Raw genomic sequence first — 15415 nt, forward strand, 5'->3', positions numbered from 1 at the left:
ATGAGAGTTTTTTTCTGTTTTTTGAGCAATAGATATTCTACCTTAAAATAAGGTTAAACACGTTATAAACTATTGAATAATAAACTAAACAAGAAACAAATTCTAGCGTGAACTTTCTAAACGACGTAAATTTTACATTGAAATGGTTAGCACGTTTTGTAGAGCCCAAAAATATACCAATAGATTAGGAACAGTCAAGTTAGTTTGATTTATGTCAGGTGCAACATTAATCCCGAATCTGAATATGTGTGTTTACCTAGTGTATTTTATCCAAATAAATTAAAAATATCTCTCTTGGATTCTTTTTATTTATCAGTATGTAGCAATTTTATTGAGTTATAAAAATGGGAGCTAGTGTTTTTTTGGTATCTATTATTAAAAAAAAAGCAATTTACTTCACATGCGACTTTAATCCATAATTGAAAATTTCCTAAGTATCTACTTAGGTCCCATCAGTTGAGATGTCCCATGGGACATCTCTACGACTTTTATCGTCTATGATTCTTACCATAAATATACCCGATCCACTATTTATCTATGCAATTCTACGAATTATACGACATTTTGTTTCGGTTTTGCCTTGTCAATCAACTCAAGTTAACCCTGACCGTCGAATTAGAATTGCCACGCCAGAGATGTACATCAAACTCTGATATAAGTAGAAAAAACAAGTAGCATTGTATGGTTTATGAGGTTACAGTTTCTATTTTTGTGAAAACTTGTGTCAAAGTCTTGAACAGTCTTGAAGGGAAAGTTTCCTTTTAGTGAAAAATGCCTAAACGTGGTGGTGGTAGGGGTCGCGGTAATTGGAATAACGGAGGCGATGGATCAAGAGACTCCAGGGGATATTCATATAATGGTTTGTGATAGTATTATTAATGATATTCATTAAGTTCTTGGAAACCGAGGTTTTTGAAAAAAAAACATCCCATTTAAAACATGCTTTATTGGCTGCATTTTACAATTTGTTTTCTGTTTAATCACCATTGTTTTTGTTTGTTTTCTTACTCCCTACAAAATATGCAGTCATTACTCTACGGAATTGTTATTTGATTAAAAGTGATAGTGATGAGTCACACTTATTTTTGTAAATGTTTTTACACTAGATCATTTTTAAGGTCTTCTGTTGTTAATCCAATACGCAAATTACATGTCATATAAATTATGAGTTCCTTACTGTTCATGCGGAATCTAAAAATATTTTCTTTCAAAGGATGTGTTATTTTTTCTTCAGTCCTTATCTTAGTTAACAATAGAGCTTGTCTTTAAGGATTTGTGATTCTTAATGTGAATCATGTAGATTTAAAGAAAAGTGTACAAATGTATGTTATATGAAATGTATTTTATTAGAATTGTCCGATAATACAAATTTCCGTCAATTTTGTAAAAAAAAATATGTTTAAGTAAATGGACACTTATATCCATTTTATTGTCTCCCAAAGTTTCATTTGAGTGAAGGATGCTTCCTCGTGCATTGCATTTTTATCTCAATGTCTTTTTTCTGTTCAGTACAGTTCACTCGACTCGCGTACTATACGACAGTGAATGAATCTGTATTTTTCATTTTCAGAACACGATAACAGGGGGCATGAGAATGTTCGTAGGGTAAGCTTCAAGCCAAATGCCAACAAAATACATAAGAACAAGCACGCCAACTTTGACGCTGCGTTTAAGCACTTGAACGATGACGATATCGATATGAGCGGACAAAGCACCAACGCAGGAGCGAGGACGCACTACGGCTTCCGGGGAAACCAGCGCTTCCAGAGGAGAGGCAGGAGGGACGGAAGAGTCAACTCCCCGGCTCCTAGATCCAACCACGTTCCTCGAAAGCTGCTTCCCGGAATTTCTCCCTGGTACCAGATAACCATTCCCTTTGGCCAACAGCACGAAAAGAATTTCCTGCTCAACGCCCTGCTGACTGCTTTGTCTCCCGACGTATTTGTTCCCTATTTCTACTCGATTCTGGGCAACGCGGCCATTTTCTACGTGGACGATTTCGCCATGGCGGAGAAGCTGAATAATTTAGACAGGACCATCACGATGCCTAATGGGTTCAAGCTCGCTGTAAAGGTCAAAAGCGGAACTCCGAGTGTTACTGTGGATGAAGATATGCTGGCGAAGATGAAAGTGGCGATGGCCGGGCGGTATAATCCCGCAACTAAGGCGTTGGATCTTACCAAGTTCCATGCTGATCCTGGTAAATTTTTTTATTACTATCTACATATTAGTTAATAGTGTAGAATTTATTCTCCAAGAAAAAAGACTGCTACGATGATAGACATGGATCATAGACATGGATAGATACGGATTCTACTTTCAAGTGAACCTTGTTTGCAAACAGCAACGCGCAGAACTGTATAACTGTTTGCAAATCATGATAAGTTGGGTACCAAGTCACTATTCGATTGAAATAACTAGCGCATAGCGACTTGGACATCATATTATTAATTTTGTTCTTAAATCTTTTTACATAAAGTTTATAAATTTATATATGTGCGCCAATTTCAGGTCTGGTCGATGTCTTCTGCGCATTGTTTAGACCGTCCATTATGCTGGCCGCCGTGAATATCATCTCTGAAAATATTCCTGAAATACAGGCCTTAAACTTAAACGAAAACAAAATGCACGTCCTCGATCACTTCAAGAGTTTACTGAAGAAGCTGCCTCACTTAAAAATACTATATCTCGCCAAAAACAGGGTAAGTTCGGTGACTGAACTTATTAATCTCGATTATGAATATGAACTTTACAGGCATTTGAGTGACTCGTCATCTTTGCTTTTAGATTCCACATATTAATTCCTTGGAGCCGCTGATGGGTCTTCCGCTAGTAGAATTGTATCTCGAAGGTAACCCGCTGGTAGATCGCTTCAAAGAAAAAGATGTTTATGTGAGGTAATGTAGAGATAATAGCCGAAAAATTGGAACATTGAATGTGCGACGTACTGGAAGAGGAACTTCCACATGCTGGTGTCAGACTGGAGAAAACCCTCAAGCGGTCGTAATCAGCCCGGAATAATCATATTTAATTTAATGCTACCATAATCTACAGATGTCTTTCTCATTATTTTGTAATCCAAGAATCAAACGCTCTGAATGAATTGTACCTGTTTTCGGTGCTCTTTTAATGTTTTCTTGTTAAGATTTTTAAAAAATGTTAGTAGCAAAAAAGGACAGCTACAAGAAAAATATCAAGCACAAAACATTTAGTGCTTTAGGTGAAAAAAAATGTATCACCAGCTTTTGTATAGTGCCATGGTTCCACATAAATGTGAATGATATTTTTAAATAGATGTAAAAAATGTTAATATTTAATGTTATGGCATAAGTGTATTCATCGCCGGCTATAATCAGTTACAGAGTGTTTGTTGTGATTTCGCTCGCCACTTTAGCGGTAGAAGCGAAACGAATGAACTTATAATGGGATGACCACCTCAATATGTTGTTGGTGACGATTTCGTGTGATTATTATTTATTCACTACGAGAGCACTCGTCATTTGGGTTGCGTGAAGGCATACTTGCATACCTAACGCTGCAAAGGTGATATTGGGCTGCTGTTGCTATCGGCCATTTGATATGCGTCTGTACCGAGGTTCCAATCCACCCTCAAGGATCTCGGGCAATGCAGATTACAGCGCGCCAATTGTCCCATTTTTGAATGAGATTTGTGAACCTCCGAACGATCGGGTAACTGAATGCGTCGAACATGTTTGCACTCGTGGCCAGTGTCACAATTATAATTCAACTCTACAAACGTATGAAAAATTCATCATTCATGCTGGAATCGAACACTAAAAAAGCAATCCAAAAAAAAGAAAATGGATACAAAAAAAAAAATTAAAATAATAATCAATAACAAAATCTTACACTAGAAAATATTTACAGATTACGTGAAAACAGGAATTTACTATTTAGCTGTTATTGATGTTAAACACAACATTTTGGCATTTGTAGTGATTGTGTTGCATTTTTACGCTTGTCAATGTGAAATTTAGTGACTTATCAACCGATTGAGGTTTTTCTCCTTATTAAAATATTTCCCAACGAATTGTAACAACTAATCGTTTACTATAAATATTGAAGATTTCGTGATGTCACTAATTCAGGATCCTATGAGATTTTTCAAATAATATCTTTTGTTAACATTAAAACCCCTAACGCATTGCGTACCTAAAAAAGATTACCCTTAACCGGAAAATGGTTATTGTGTAATAACGCATATTTCATGCTCTGATTATGTTGAAAACATTAAAAGTTCATAAGGTTTTAGTCTTGTGTATATGAAATTGAAAAAATGTGTCACATTTTAAAAATGGACAAAATTACTGTTTATTAGTTCTAGATACAACAAAATTCTTTAACAATGTCCATCTTTTAATGGTATTCCAATATTTCTTCATTATTTGTTACGCATAATCATGTTTTAGTATATTTTGATTTCTATATCAAATTAATTTGATGGCTACAAATATTTTTTGAAATCTTATAGTCTTGAGTTAGCCGAAGTTTTAATAAAGAGATTTCTCCTTTTTTTTGGAAAATTACTTTCTTTGCTAAGCCCAAATCATATTGTTTATAAATGAAGATGAGATGATGAGATGAGAAAATTAATAAATTGGCAGAAATAGTTAAAAATTTACGCTCCTATTAACTTTTTATTAGCTATCACACTGAACTCCCTATTTACACATTAGATATGTTTCACACCATACAATGAAGAAAAAAAATTGTATGAATTATTAAAATAAAAAAATAAAATTGGATAGGTTTCCTTGATTAAAAATCAGTCTATGACATCAAAAAAATAAAATTTACTATTGCGTATTTATCTAAATTTTATTAAAAAAAAAATCAAAGGTAGCCCTTGACATAGTTGCTAATTTTATCATCTTTTTTTGTACCGTGTTATTTTGAAATTGTGTAAAAAGAGAGTTCAGTGTATTAACAAAATAATTTTATGAGTTACTAAAAATATTCAGTTACTTGTATATATATCACTCTTCATTATTTTTATTCTCAGAGAAAAAGTTCTTGAATAATTGTAGTAAAAATGATTCAAGATTTTTTAGTTTGTTAATTTGTCAGGTTAAAGGTAAAATTTATTTTGAATTCATATACTTTGGTTAGCCGTGAAGTTTTTGTACATTATTTTTTACAATTCATAGTAATTCGTGATTTTACATCACATACATTTATGCAAGTATTAAATTTTATCTTTGAACCATTGATATTATATATTTTTTAATGATTTGGGCAGAACAAAGGGGTACAAACACGATTATGCGTATGATTAAAATTTTTTTTTCAATTACAAAAAAACTGATATTTTCTGTGCAGTAAAAATAATGATACCTGATATTTATAAGGCACTTGTATGCAGTGTTGTTATATCGACTCATTAAGTTCTTATCACATCATTAAAATGTCTGAAAATATTAGTTTTCTATTGTATTGCTATGTATGTATGTAAAAACTAACGTCATTGAAAATTTCAATGACAATCTTTAAATTTTTTTCTCGGTCCAAATGTTTGATTTATCTTCAGAGAGATCCGGAAAAGGTTTCCAAAGGTCGTGCGATTGGTAAGTTCAGTTTTGACCTTGATCATTGATAATTTTCACTCCCATTGTTTACTCAGCTTGTGATTGAACATGATACCTCTTTACAGAATAAAACACTAGTTTTGAGATGGTTTTTACTTTTTTTTATGAACTAAGGTGCAAATTTGCAACTAGCTATTTGGATTTGTTATTGTTCATATACCAACTTTGTATAATTTGTTAATTGAAGTAAAAAAAAATAATCCTTTGTAATATGAAAAAGAATAAAAAGCCGACTAGTCGGCTTTTGATAATTGACCACTTAACAGGCAAGACAATTTGCCGGTGCAAGAAACTATCACCAAGAAGACTGCCCGAACACCGCTTGGGTTAGTCAATAAAAACAGATGCATAAATATATTTGGCTCAGGCAAATCAATACTGAGAACTCGGGCTCATCATACAATGCAAACCCCTTGCCTGAGGCAGACTCGGGCTAAACTAGGAACTGGTTAATGTATTAGTAATCAAGATAACACCGCTTCTATATCATATGCTTCCCTATGCACCATTGAGTGTGGATAAGGGGTAGAAAAAAAACTGAATTGCTTCTGAAAATTTATTTAAAAAATACCCTTTTTGCTTGTGTACCCAGTGGCGTGTGCAGAGTAGGCCGGAGGGTTGGGTAAAGATATAGCATAGTAGGCACTGGTCGTGTTTCTATATGGAATGCGAGTAATCCAGGGTAGAGACTGCATTTCTGCATATATGCAATATATATAGAATGTATATATAGAATATGTATATAGAATATATATAGAAATATATTCTATATATAGAATGCACTCCTCTGTGTATACGTCCTACATTTGTAAAATATTAAATATGATTTGAATATTAATATTTTTGAATCTCAATTTAGGATGGAAACGACCTGCCCCCCGTCATTGGATTTGACATCAACGATGAAGTCAGTTTGCCCCCGTCACGAGCTTCCTTCCTGTGCAACGTGGAAGGGCAGATGATAGTGCGACAGTTCCTGGAGCAGTACTTCGCCATATATGATTCCGAGTCCAGGCAGCCACTGCTGGATGCGTATCATGAAAACGCCTTGTTCTCTATGACAGCTTCTTACGGAAGCGGACAGTCACAGAGCTCCTCCCACAATAGGTGATAATTCTTGATACATTGTTGTTGGATAGTTTTTTCACCAACCCTGACCCTAATTATACTTACAGTCTGCCGCGCGACCCTCAGTATACTAATCACGAGTAGCTGCAAATCCAATTCCGATATGTACAATGTTTTTTAGCGTCTCTCGCTCTTAACCCAAAAACTTATAAACGCTTACAAAGTACGCTTATAAACGTCTCTCGCTCTTTACCAACAGTATGTGAATAATAATAATAATAATTAATTTGGATAACTTATATAGCGCCATTTTCGTAAAAAAATACCTCAAGGGCGCTTCACGGTGAATGAATTGGGGAAAATATTATGGTGGAAATGATTTAGCAAACAAATGTGTTTTTAGTCTTTTTCTAAAGATCATCTCACTCTCACTATTTCTAACCATTGGTGGAAGAGCATTCCACGCCGTCGGTCCTGCAACAGCAAAGGCACGCTTGCCAAATTTAGTGCGTTGGTTGCGAGCTGGTAAGATAACTTTGCCCATTGCAGATGTTGTAGCCGATCGAAGCGTGAGACGTCTATCAACCAATTCATCTGGAATACACAGCTCCTTAAGATACTCTGGAGCCATATTGTGTATTGATTTATACATGAGTAGGCAGAGTTTATACTCAACCCTTTCGTGAAAAGATGCTTTTAAGCGTTTCCCGCAAACATTGTTCATGGCGTGCACATATTTGTGCGTTTCAGAGACCTTATGTTGCGGCTATTTTGATTACCTTCAATTCCATAAACAAATAACATAACATTTTGAGTGTGTCCAAATTCTTTTTCACATGTGTTGAGATGTCAGTAAAAATAACTCCCCAGTGCAATAAGTCCAGAAACCCTGATTTGGGTATGTTGAGATGTAAAAAAAGGTCTGCTTTGCTGGTTAGCGGATAGGTGACTCTATAATACATAAATATTATCGATTCTTTTCTGTCATCATTCTTTCGATCTAATATCTGCCTGCATCAAAATACATTTCTTTAACAAACTTCACCGTAGTCAATTTGTTAAGTGTCAACCCATCTATATGAAGAAGATGAGAAATTTTCAGTATATCTTGCCCTATCCATGTTTGAAAAGCTGTTTCTTTAATCCGGTATTATTATGTTTGTTTTTCAGATTGAATTCCTACATGCAAATTAGTCGTAATCTCATGCGTTTAACAGAGAGAGATATACGAAGAAGAAATCTCAAGAATGGGCGCCTTCAAGTGGTTTCATACTTAAACGACCTGCCCAAAACGCAACATGATCCTCTCAGCTTTTGTGTTGATCTTACTTTATTTACTGTAAGTATATTTTATCTCAATTCCTTCCGTAAAATATTGCAGTATTCCTTACATTAGTGAATCCAAATGCAAAAAATCTTGTACGTGATCACGTCCATAGAAATACTAGTTTCTGTAAACGTGTTAACACATTCATTGCGTATGAATTTCTTTGGTAACTCTTTGGTAACCAAAATCCAATTTATCAGCTTTCGGTAGTGTAGCGAGAAATACTGGATCCTTCGAATCTAACGTCATGATTAAAAAAACATCAAATACATTTTGGACAGTATATTAATGTTTTGGAATTTTTTTCGATTCTTATTATGTTTTTATTTTATTTATTTTCACTTCTAGAAACTTGTTGGTTGTTTAAAAATTTGTATTTATTTAGATTGGCAGTGACAGGGACATTGAAAGCCATTTAATCTAAATTCACAGTAAATCGGGGTACAATTTTTTTTTTTTTTTTATGTATTAATTTTAAATCAAAATCACAGGTTTTTTGAGTCTACTAAGTTGTATTTTACTAACAACAACACATAAAAATAATATTGTGACAATTGTTTCGCCTTGTTAGGGCATTATCTAATAAATGTTGTTTGATAATGCCCTAACAAGCCGAAACAATTGTCACAATATTAATTTTTTATGTGTTTTTGTTAATAAAATACAACTTAGTAGACTCACAAAATCTGTGTTTGATTTAAAACTAACATATAAATTAAAGTGGAGTTCTACAAATTAAATGCCAAATCAATAAATAAATACAATTTGTTTCACATTTTCTATAATTTTTGCAACTTAGTTCATAAAATAAATTTGCTTTGCAAGAGAGGTCTGTCATGAAGACTAGATCGTCTGTCCAAACTTAAAACACAGTAAGGAACATTTTTTTTGCAGTACGTTTTTTTTTGCATTTTTTGACTAAGTAGAATCTACTTGTCCAAAAATGCAAAAAAAGTGTACTACAAAAAAATAATGTTCCTTACTGTGTTTTGAGTTTGGACAGCTGAGATGTTTCTGCATCAGATCTGGGAATGCGTATGCGAGAGCTTTCAATGCTGAATAAACACTATATTTTTATGGCTTTATCATCCATGCTACATTTACTTACCACCCATGTGAATATGTATGTTCCAGCCTACTATAATATTGCTGACGGTGAGTGGGGTCTTCAAAGAATTATCCGTAGCGGGATCTAATAAGGCACCCCCCACCCCACCAATGAGAGCATTCCACAAGGCGATGACAATAGTTCCACACGGAAGTGGATTCTGTATCAGAAATGATATGCTTCACATTACAAATGCTACAATAGAACAAGTAAGTCCGAGTAAAATAAATTATTTATATGTGTAACCATTACGCGGACCTGGTGGTGTAAAGGGCATTTCATCGGATTGATGTAGTGCTAACTTGATGTTTATCACACAAAGTCAAGGTGATTAGACCTGAGCTTCAGGTACAGGAAATACATATTGGAGTGAATACATTCTACATATCTACATAGTTAGCATACAATATTAAAATGCCAAAATTAATAATTTATTTACAACATTTTGAGTGTGTCCAAATACTTGTTCACAAAATCTGGATTATCTCCAATTACAGGAGTTATTTCATATTATTTTTTGACATCTCATTAAACCAGCCTATGACGGTCGTCAGCCCCGTAAATGCCCAGACCTCCATATTCTTCTTCATCTTTGATGAGATGTCAAAAAATAATAATTTATATGTTGATTTTAATATTATTTGATGTTTTTTTATTATTGTCATTATTTATTTGTTAATCTTTTTGTTTAGAATCTATATATATATATATATATTTTAGAAGTAACCCGTAAAGCCTCCTCTATTTTTAGAGGTTTGTCTGTATGAAGAACAGGGAACGTAAATGTGAAAAATACATCACAAACATCCGGACCAATTAAAAATGAATATTTTAAAATTCATTTTGCAATTGGCGTAGGTTGAACCCGCTACATCAGTTTTACAGTTGATCATCTATCCAACTTAATTTAATCATATCAGGCATCAATAAAAAATATCATTATTAAATACGCATTTGGTTAATTTAATGTGTCGCTTAATTTGATAACAGGAGGAGAATTGCTTCAAAGCTCCCGTTGCGATGGCCGCTCCAGAGGTTCCCCACGTCCCGGTAGCTCCCGTGCAGCCGGTAATGGACAATCACCAACAAATGATTCAAGCCTTTTCTTTACACACCAATATGAACATTGCCTGGAGCACAAGGTACATGTATATATGTTACATTTATATACTCGTAGACTTTTTTATAAATGTAAAAATCTAGCTCCTTTGAAGAAGATTACATTTTGAATAAGTTTTTTTGGTAGGTGTTTAGGGTATTAATAATATGTGAAAATATGACGCTTATAATTTTTCAATTCAAATTCAACCATTCGACAACAAAAAAATTACAATTTGTAAATTTTTGAAGTACAAACAAGTTTTAATTATTCTTTTAGATACTTGGTCTAACTAACTAACTAACCATCACGCCGCTTCCCCGCAGGGGTAGGCAGAGAGAATCGAACGCCACACCACTCTGTCTTTGCAAACATTCTTTGCCTCTTCTACGTTCATGCATCTCCTCATACATACCCGACGATTATTACGACTCCTGACCCGGCCGCTTTCAAGTATTTGACATACCTGATTGTGCCAAGTTTTCCTCGGTCGTCCTCTGCTTCTTTTTCCAACTACATTCGCTCCATAAATTTGTTTAACCGTTCTTTCTTCACTCATACGCTCCACATGTCCAAACCATCTCAACACACCTTTCTTAATTTTATCGATAATGCTTATCTCAGCTTTACATTCTTTCCTTATTTCATCATTCGAACATCTATCAAACATCGTTTTGCAACACATTCGTCCGAGGGATCGCATTTCGACTGCATTCAGTCTGCTTTCATCCTTCTTTTGCCAACTCCATGCTTCGCTTCCATACATAAGTGTTGGAACCAGAACTCCATTGTGTACTGCTAGTTTAGCTTCCGCTGATAGATTTTTATTTGCTAAAACTGATTTTAGTGCACCATTCACTCTGTTCCCAGTTACTTGGTCCCAGATACTTGGTCTTGACATATAAATAGTATTTTTTTCTGATTAAAAAAAAAGTAATTGAAGAAATCTTTTAAATAGTTCAAAATGAACTGAACACATTAATTTAACAATTAAAAAATATATAATAATAATTTAGGATAAATTGGGTGATGCCATTTTCGTAAATTTCTACCTCAGGGTTGCTAAATACGTTGATATAAGGAATGGGTTAGTCGTAAATCAATATTGACTTAACCAATCTGTTTAACGGGCAATGACTAGCCTTTTTACCTTATTTATAGCAAATCCAGACTTCATGTAAAAATAGTACCTTTTTACATATCGCTCACTCCTTTCAAGAACGTCATAAATCAAAAAACTTGATTTTTCAGGAGATCGTTTTTAAAGTTTAAGAATATAATAAAATGTATTAAATATAAATATCAAGCCACTTATTGAACTTTTTACTGGGCAACAGATCTTTTTAGGTAAAATTTGAAGATTTTTCTCCATTTAAAAATATTTAGTATATTTAAAAAAAATAATTCAACAATACATTTTCTTCAAAACGCAAAAACATAACTTTCTGCCCTGTAGCGGGTAAATATTAAGTTAAACATATGCCGCTTTTGCTGGAATATAGTACATTTTCTGGGCATTCCGAAAACATGCACAACTGAAAATTGACGATTTTTGATATATGTATGACGTTCTTGAGCGATATGCATTTTACTTTTATTTTGTCACCCTTTTAAACTAATCTCACACTTGCCAAGGGAACTGAACTGAACTTGTTTGTACCTGAAGTTTATCTGACGAGATTTGAGATAATTTGTGACGCGGTTATTTGATAACCACCAGTTACGGCTGTTTGTTTGGGTTAATGCAAGTCAAAACACATTTTCAATATTTGAGAGATATCAAAAAATTTCCTCAAAACTTTAAAAGGCGTATAGATACTGATTAATTCTTAATCTCTTTCAGTTGTCTGGAGCAAACAGTTTGGGATTTCCAGCGAGCGGCTCTGGTGTTCGACAATCTCAACAAAGAAGGGAAGATCCCCCCGGAAGCTTTCCTGAAAAGTTAATCAAATTGTGATTATCCGGGAAGAAGTGTTTAATAATGTTAAATTGTAAATATTAGCTTAAAGTCATTATTTTTATCTACCTTTATAAACTAAGCATTAGGGTCATACTGTATAGTTTGTATTTTGTTTCTATACTCGTTAAAAATCACTTACAAATCCTTAAAAAGTAAACAGATTTGTTTATGTGTATAAGAGAGGTAAGAGAGGTAGTTTGTAAATTTATTTTGAACATTTTCTATTTTCTAGATTATCTGCTGTTAGGCACTAATATAGCCGTACCCAGACTGTTGTAAATTTTAGCAAAAATATTCACGTCTTACATAGTATGACGTAAATATTGCGAAATGCATCTCTGCATGTCCCAATATTGACACTGTGAAAAACACTTTGTCTTATAAAACGAGTACAAAGTAGCACGTGTAAACCACATATTTTGAATGGAAACATGAAATGCACTTGTAGCAGTTAGAATATTAAAGTGTTTTTTTTTTCTCCTTGTTTTTTAAACAATAGGTATATCCAGTGATGTGCTGCTAAAATGTTAGCAACTGGTTCGCACTTTGGTGAACACTGGACATGCACCGAATATACGGTGTAGTTTTGTTTGGTATTCGGCATGATATTTGGTTGAAATACCGTATATTAAACTATGATTACTTATGGTGGACACACACTAGCCCAGCGAATGGGATCACATGTTACTCAATTACTATATACAAACAAAATAGTACACTGAATGGCTGCATGGTTTGTACTTTATCCATATCAAATCAAGTAATTATTGTAGCCGTGTAAAAATTCCATCTCGGAAGTTGGATATGTAGTAAAAAAATTGTATTTTAACAATCACCTCTTCGAGCCCAAATTATTTTAGCGACACATCACTGGGTGTATCAGACTTTCCCAAGTGAAAGTGGATAATGCTTGTGTACCAATTCAAACCAATTTGGAAAAATATACAAAATTCTGCTTAGTATTGCAACCAAAATTTGTCATCTGACAGAAAAATTAAATATCCTTTTATGTAAATATTGTTCATTGTTTTCTTTGATTTTTGCTGTGTCAATTTTTATTATAATACCTCGATGTAACTAAACAAAAATACTTGTATTAAGTCGAGTTGCGGTCCAATGGTTTGCATCGCGGACTCTCGGTCAGTGTGTCTCCAGGTTCGAGCCAACTCTGTCCAAACTTAATTCCTATTTATAATAACAGATAGCTGAAATATATCAAAATGCAGTAAATTGAAATATTTGTGTGTATAAAAATAATACAAATATTTCTCTTTAAAAAATACCATGTCTATTTCTGTTTACTGTTGAATTAAAAAAAATGTGATTATTAAAAAAAGATTGAATAATATCTATCGAAACCTAGCATAGAGTTTAAATTTATTACTTACAGTGTACTACATATATCGCTCACTCCTTTCAAGAACATCATAAATCAAAAAACTTGATTTTTCAGCAGAACGTTTTCAAAGTTTAATAATATAACACAATGTATTAAAAATAAATATCAAGCCACTTATTGATCTTTTTACTGTGCAAAAGTTTTTTTAGGAAAAACCTGAAGGTTTTTTCTCCATTTGAAAAATATTTAGTATTTAAAAAAAAAATACTAAACAATACCTTTTCTTCGAAATGCAAAAACAACACTTTCTGCCCTGTAGCGGGTAAATATTAAGTTAAAAATATGCCTCTTTTGCTGGGATATAGTACATTTTTTGGGCATTCCGAAAACATGCACAACTCAAAATTGACAATTTTTGATTTTTGATTTATGACGTTTTTGAAAGGAGTGAGCGATATGTTATAATATTATAAGTAACCTTTCATACCTATGTTGGAATTTAAGCTGTAATATATATCTTGTATCATTTTACTATAATCTATTAAAGTTCTTAACAACATTTTGAGTCTAGTGAAATTCAATAGATGTCTCTAGTGAAATTCAAGTATTCAAGCACTATGTTTCGAAATTGAACTATATATGTATATAGAAATTCCAAGAATTTGAGTAGTGTGGTTGTCAATCATGGGTAGATTTGGTGAATGCTACACATGTGAAAACACTTAAACCACCCTATCACGGTCGTAAGCCTCGTAAATAAATGCCCAGACTTCTCTATTCTTCTTCATCTTTGTTGAGATGTCAAAAAATAATATATTAATGTTGTGTTTATTTAAATATCAAATATAACAATTTCAACTAGTAAAGGAATTAGTAAAATACGTGCCATGATGATTTATTATTTTTGTTTTTTTTTTTTTTATTTACTGCAGTGAAAATTCCAAAACATTCTGTAATTGCGTTTTATATGTAACAAAATTATATTTTTATATATGTATATAACAGTAATTATAACATTAAAATATACTCTTCATTGTAACATATGGTAAACAATCATGACATCTCCGTTTGATAAAAATTTTCAAGACGTTTGCTGTTTTTTAATATATCACTATTGTATTTAAAATTACATATTATCAATCTTTGTTGGATCTAAAGATATTATAGAATACATAATAATAAAATTTAAAAAATAAAACATTTATCGATTTGTGCCTTAATATTTGAGGTATTGTAAGAGGAGTCGATATAACATAAATTTTCACGGGCCATCTTCTATGCTCTATGGTAACAAAATGGTAATTGAAATGTCAGAAAAACACACTACATGGATTAACTCGCAAAGTATATTTTCTATGATTTTCATGTGTTTAAAAAAACATTTAATTATCCAATTAGAAGTCCTGAAATTTTTTGTCAAATGGATATGTTACTTTAGTAGAGTAGGATAACAATATATATGTTATTGATCTGCCCTGAAACAAATATGTATTGAGAATTAAACCGTATTTGTACATCGTGTATTGTAATTTTCAGTTAAGAACTAAGGATAGTTTTTATTATTTCTCTCTCTAGTAAGAAAACTACCTTAATAATTGAAATCATGAAATATTTAGTTTTATTTATTGAAGACACAGTCTAAACTTAAGAATTTAAACCGATGCGAGTATAAAGTGTGAAGAAAGTAATTAATTTTAAAAGAGGGTTATTAACACATTGTTGTCGGGCGGTTTTTTTTTTTTATCAACCCTGACTCTAATTATACTCATTCTACCGCCCGACCCTCAGTAAACTAATCACAAGTAACCGCAAACCTAATTCTGATCTGTATAATATTTCTTGGCGTCTCGCGCTCTAACAAAAGTAAGAAAATAGAACGCTTATAAGCTCTCTACCACAAGTATGTAA

At 33.0% G+C, this 15415-nt stretch overlaps 1 protein-coding gene across 1 annotated transcript; it reads left to right on the forward strand.

Annotated features, from left to right (window-relative positions):
- The first annotated feature begins 558 nt into the window (after nucleotides 1–558).
- Nucleotides 559–13889, forward strand: LOC148305209 (nuclear RNA export factor 1-like). The gene is made up of 10 exons (XM_088267065.1): nucleotides 559–859; nucleotides 1571–2200; nucleotides 2512–2702; nucleotides 2788–2897; nucleotides 5549–5585; nucleotides 6466–6713; nucleotides 7845–8013; nucleotides 9136–9318; nucleotides 10100–10251; nucleotides 12052–13889. The coding sequence occupies exons 1-10, from the start codon at nucleotides 772–774 to the stop codon at nucleotides 12152–12154; spliced, it is 1911 nt and encodes a 636-aa protein (XP_088123191.1). The 5' UTR covers nucleotides 559–771; the 3' UTR covers nucleotides 12155–13889.
- The last annotated feature ends 1526 nt before the right edge of the window (nucleotides 13890–15415 follow it).

This window comes from Brachycentrus maculatus, unplaced genomic scaffold (assembly GCF_059751285.1).
Source record: "Brachycentrus maculatus isolate JH-2025_06_01 unplaced genomic scaffold, ASM5975128v1 h1tg000277l, whole genome shotgun sequence".
Taxonomy (NCBI): domain Eukaryota; kingdom Metazoa; phylum Arthropoda; class Insecta; order Trichoptera; family Brachycentridae; genus Brachycentrus; species Brachycentrus maculatus.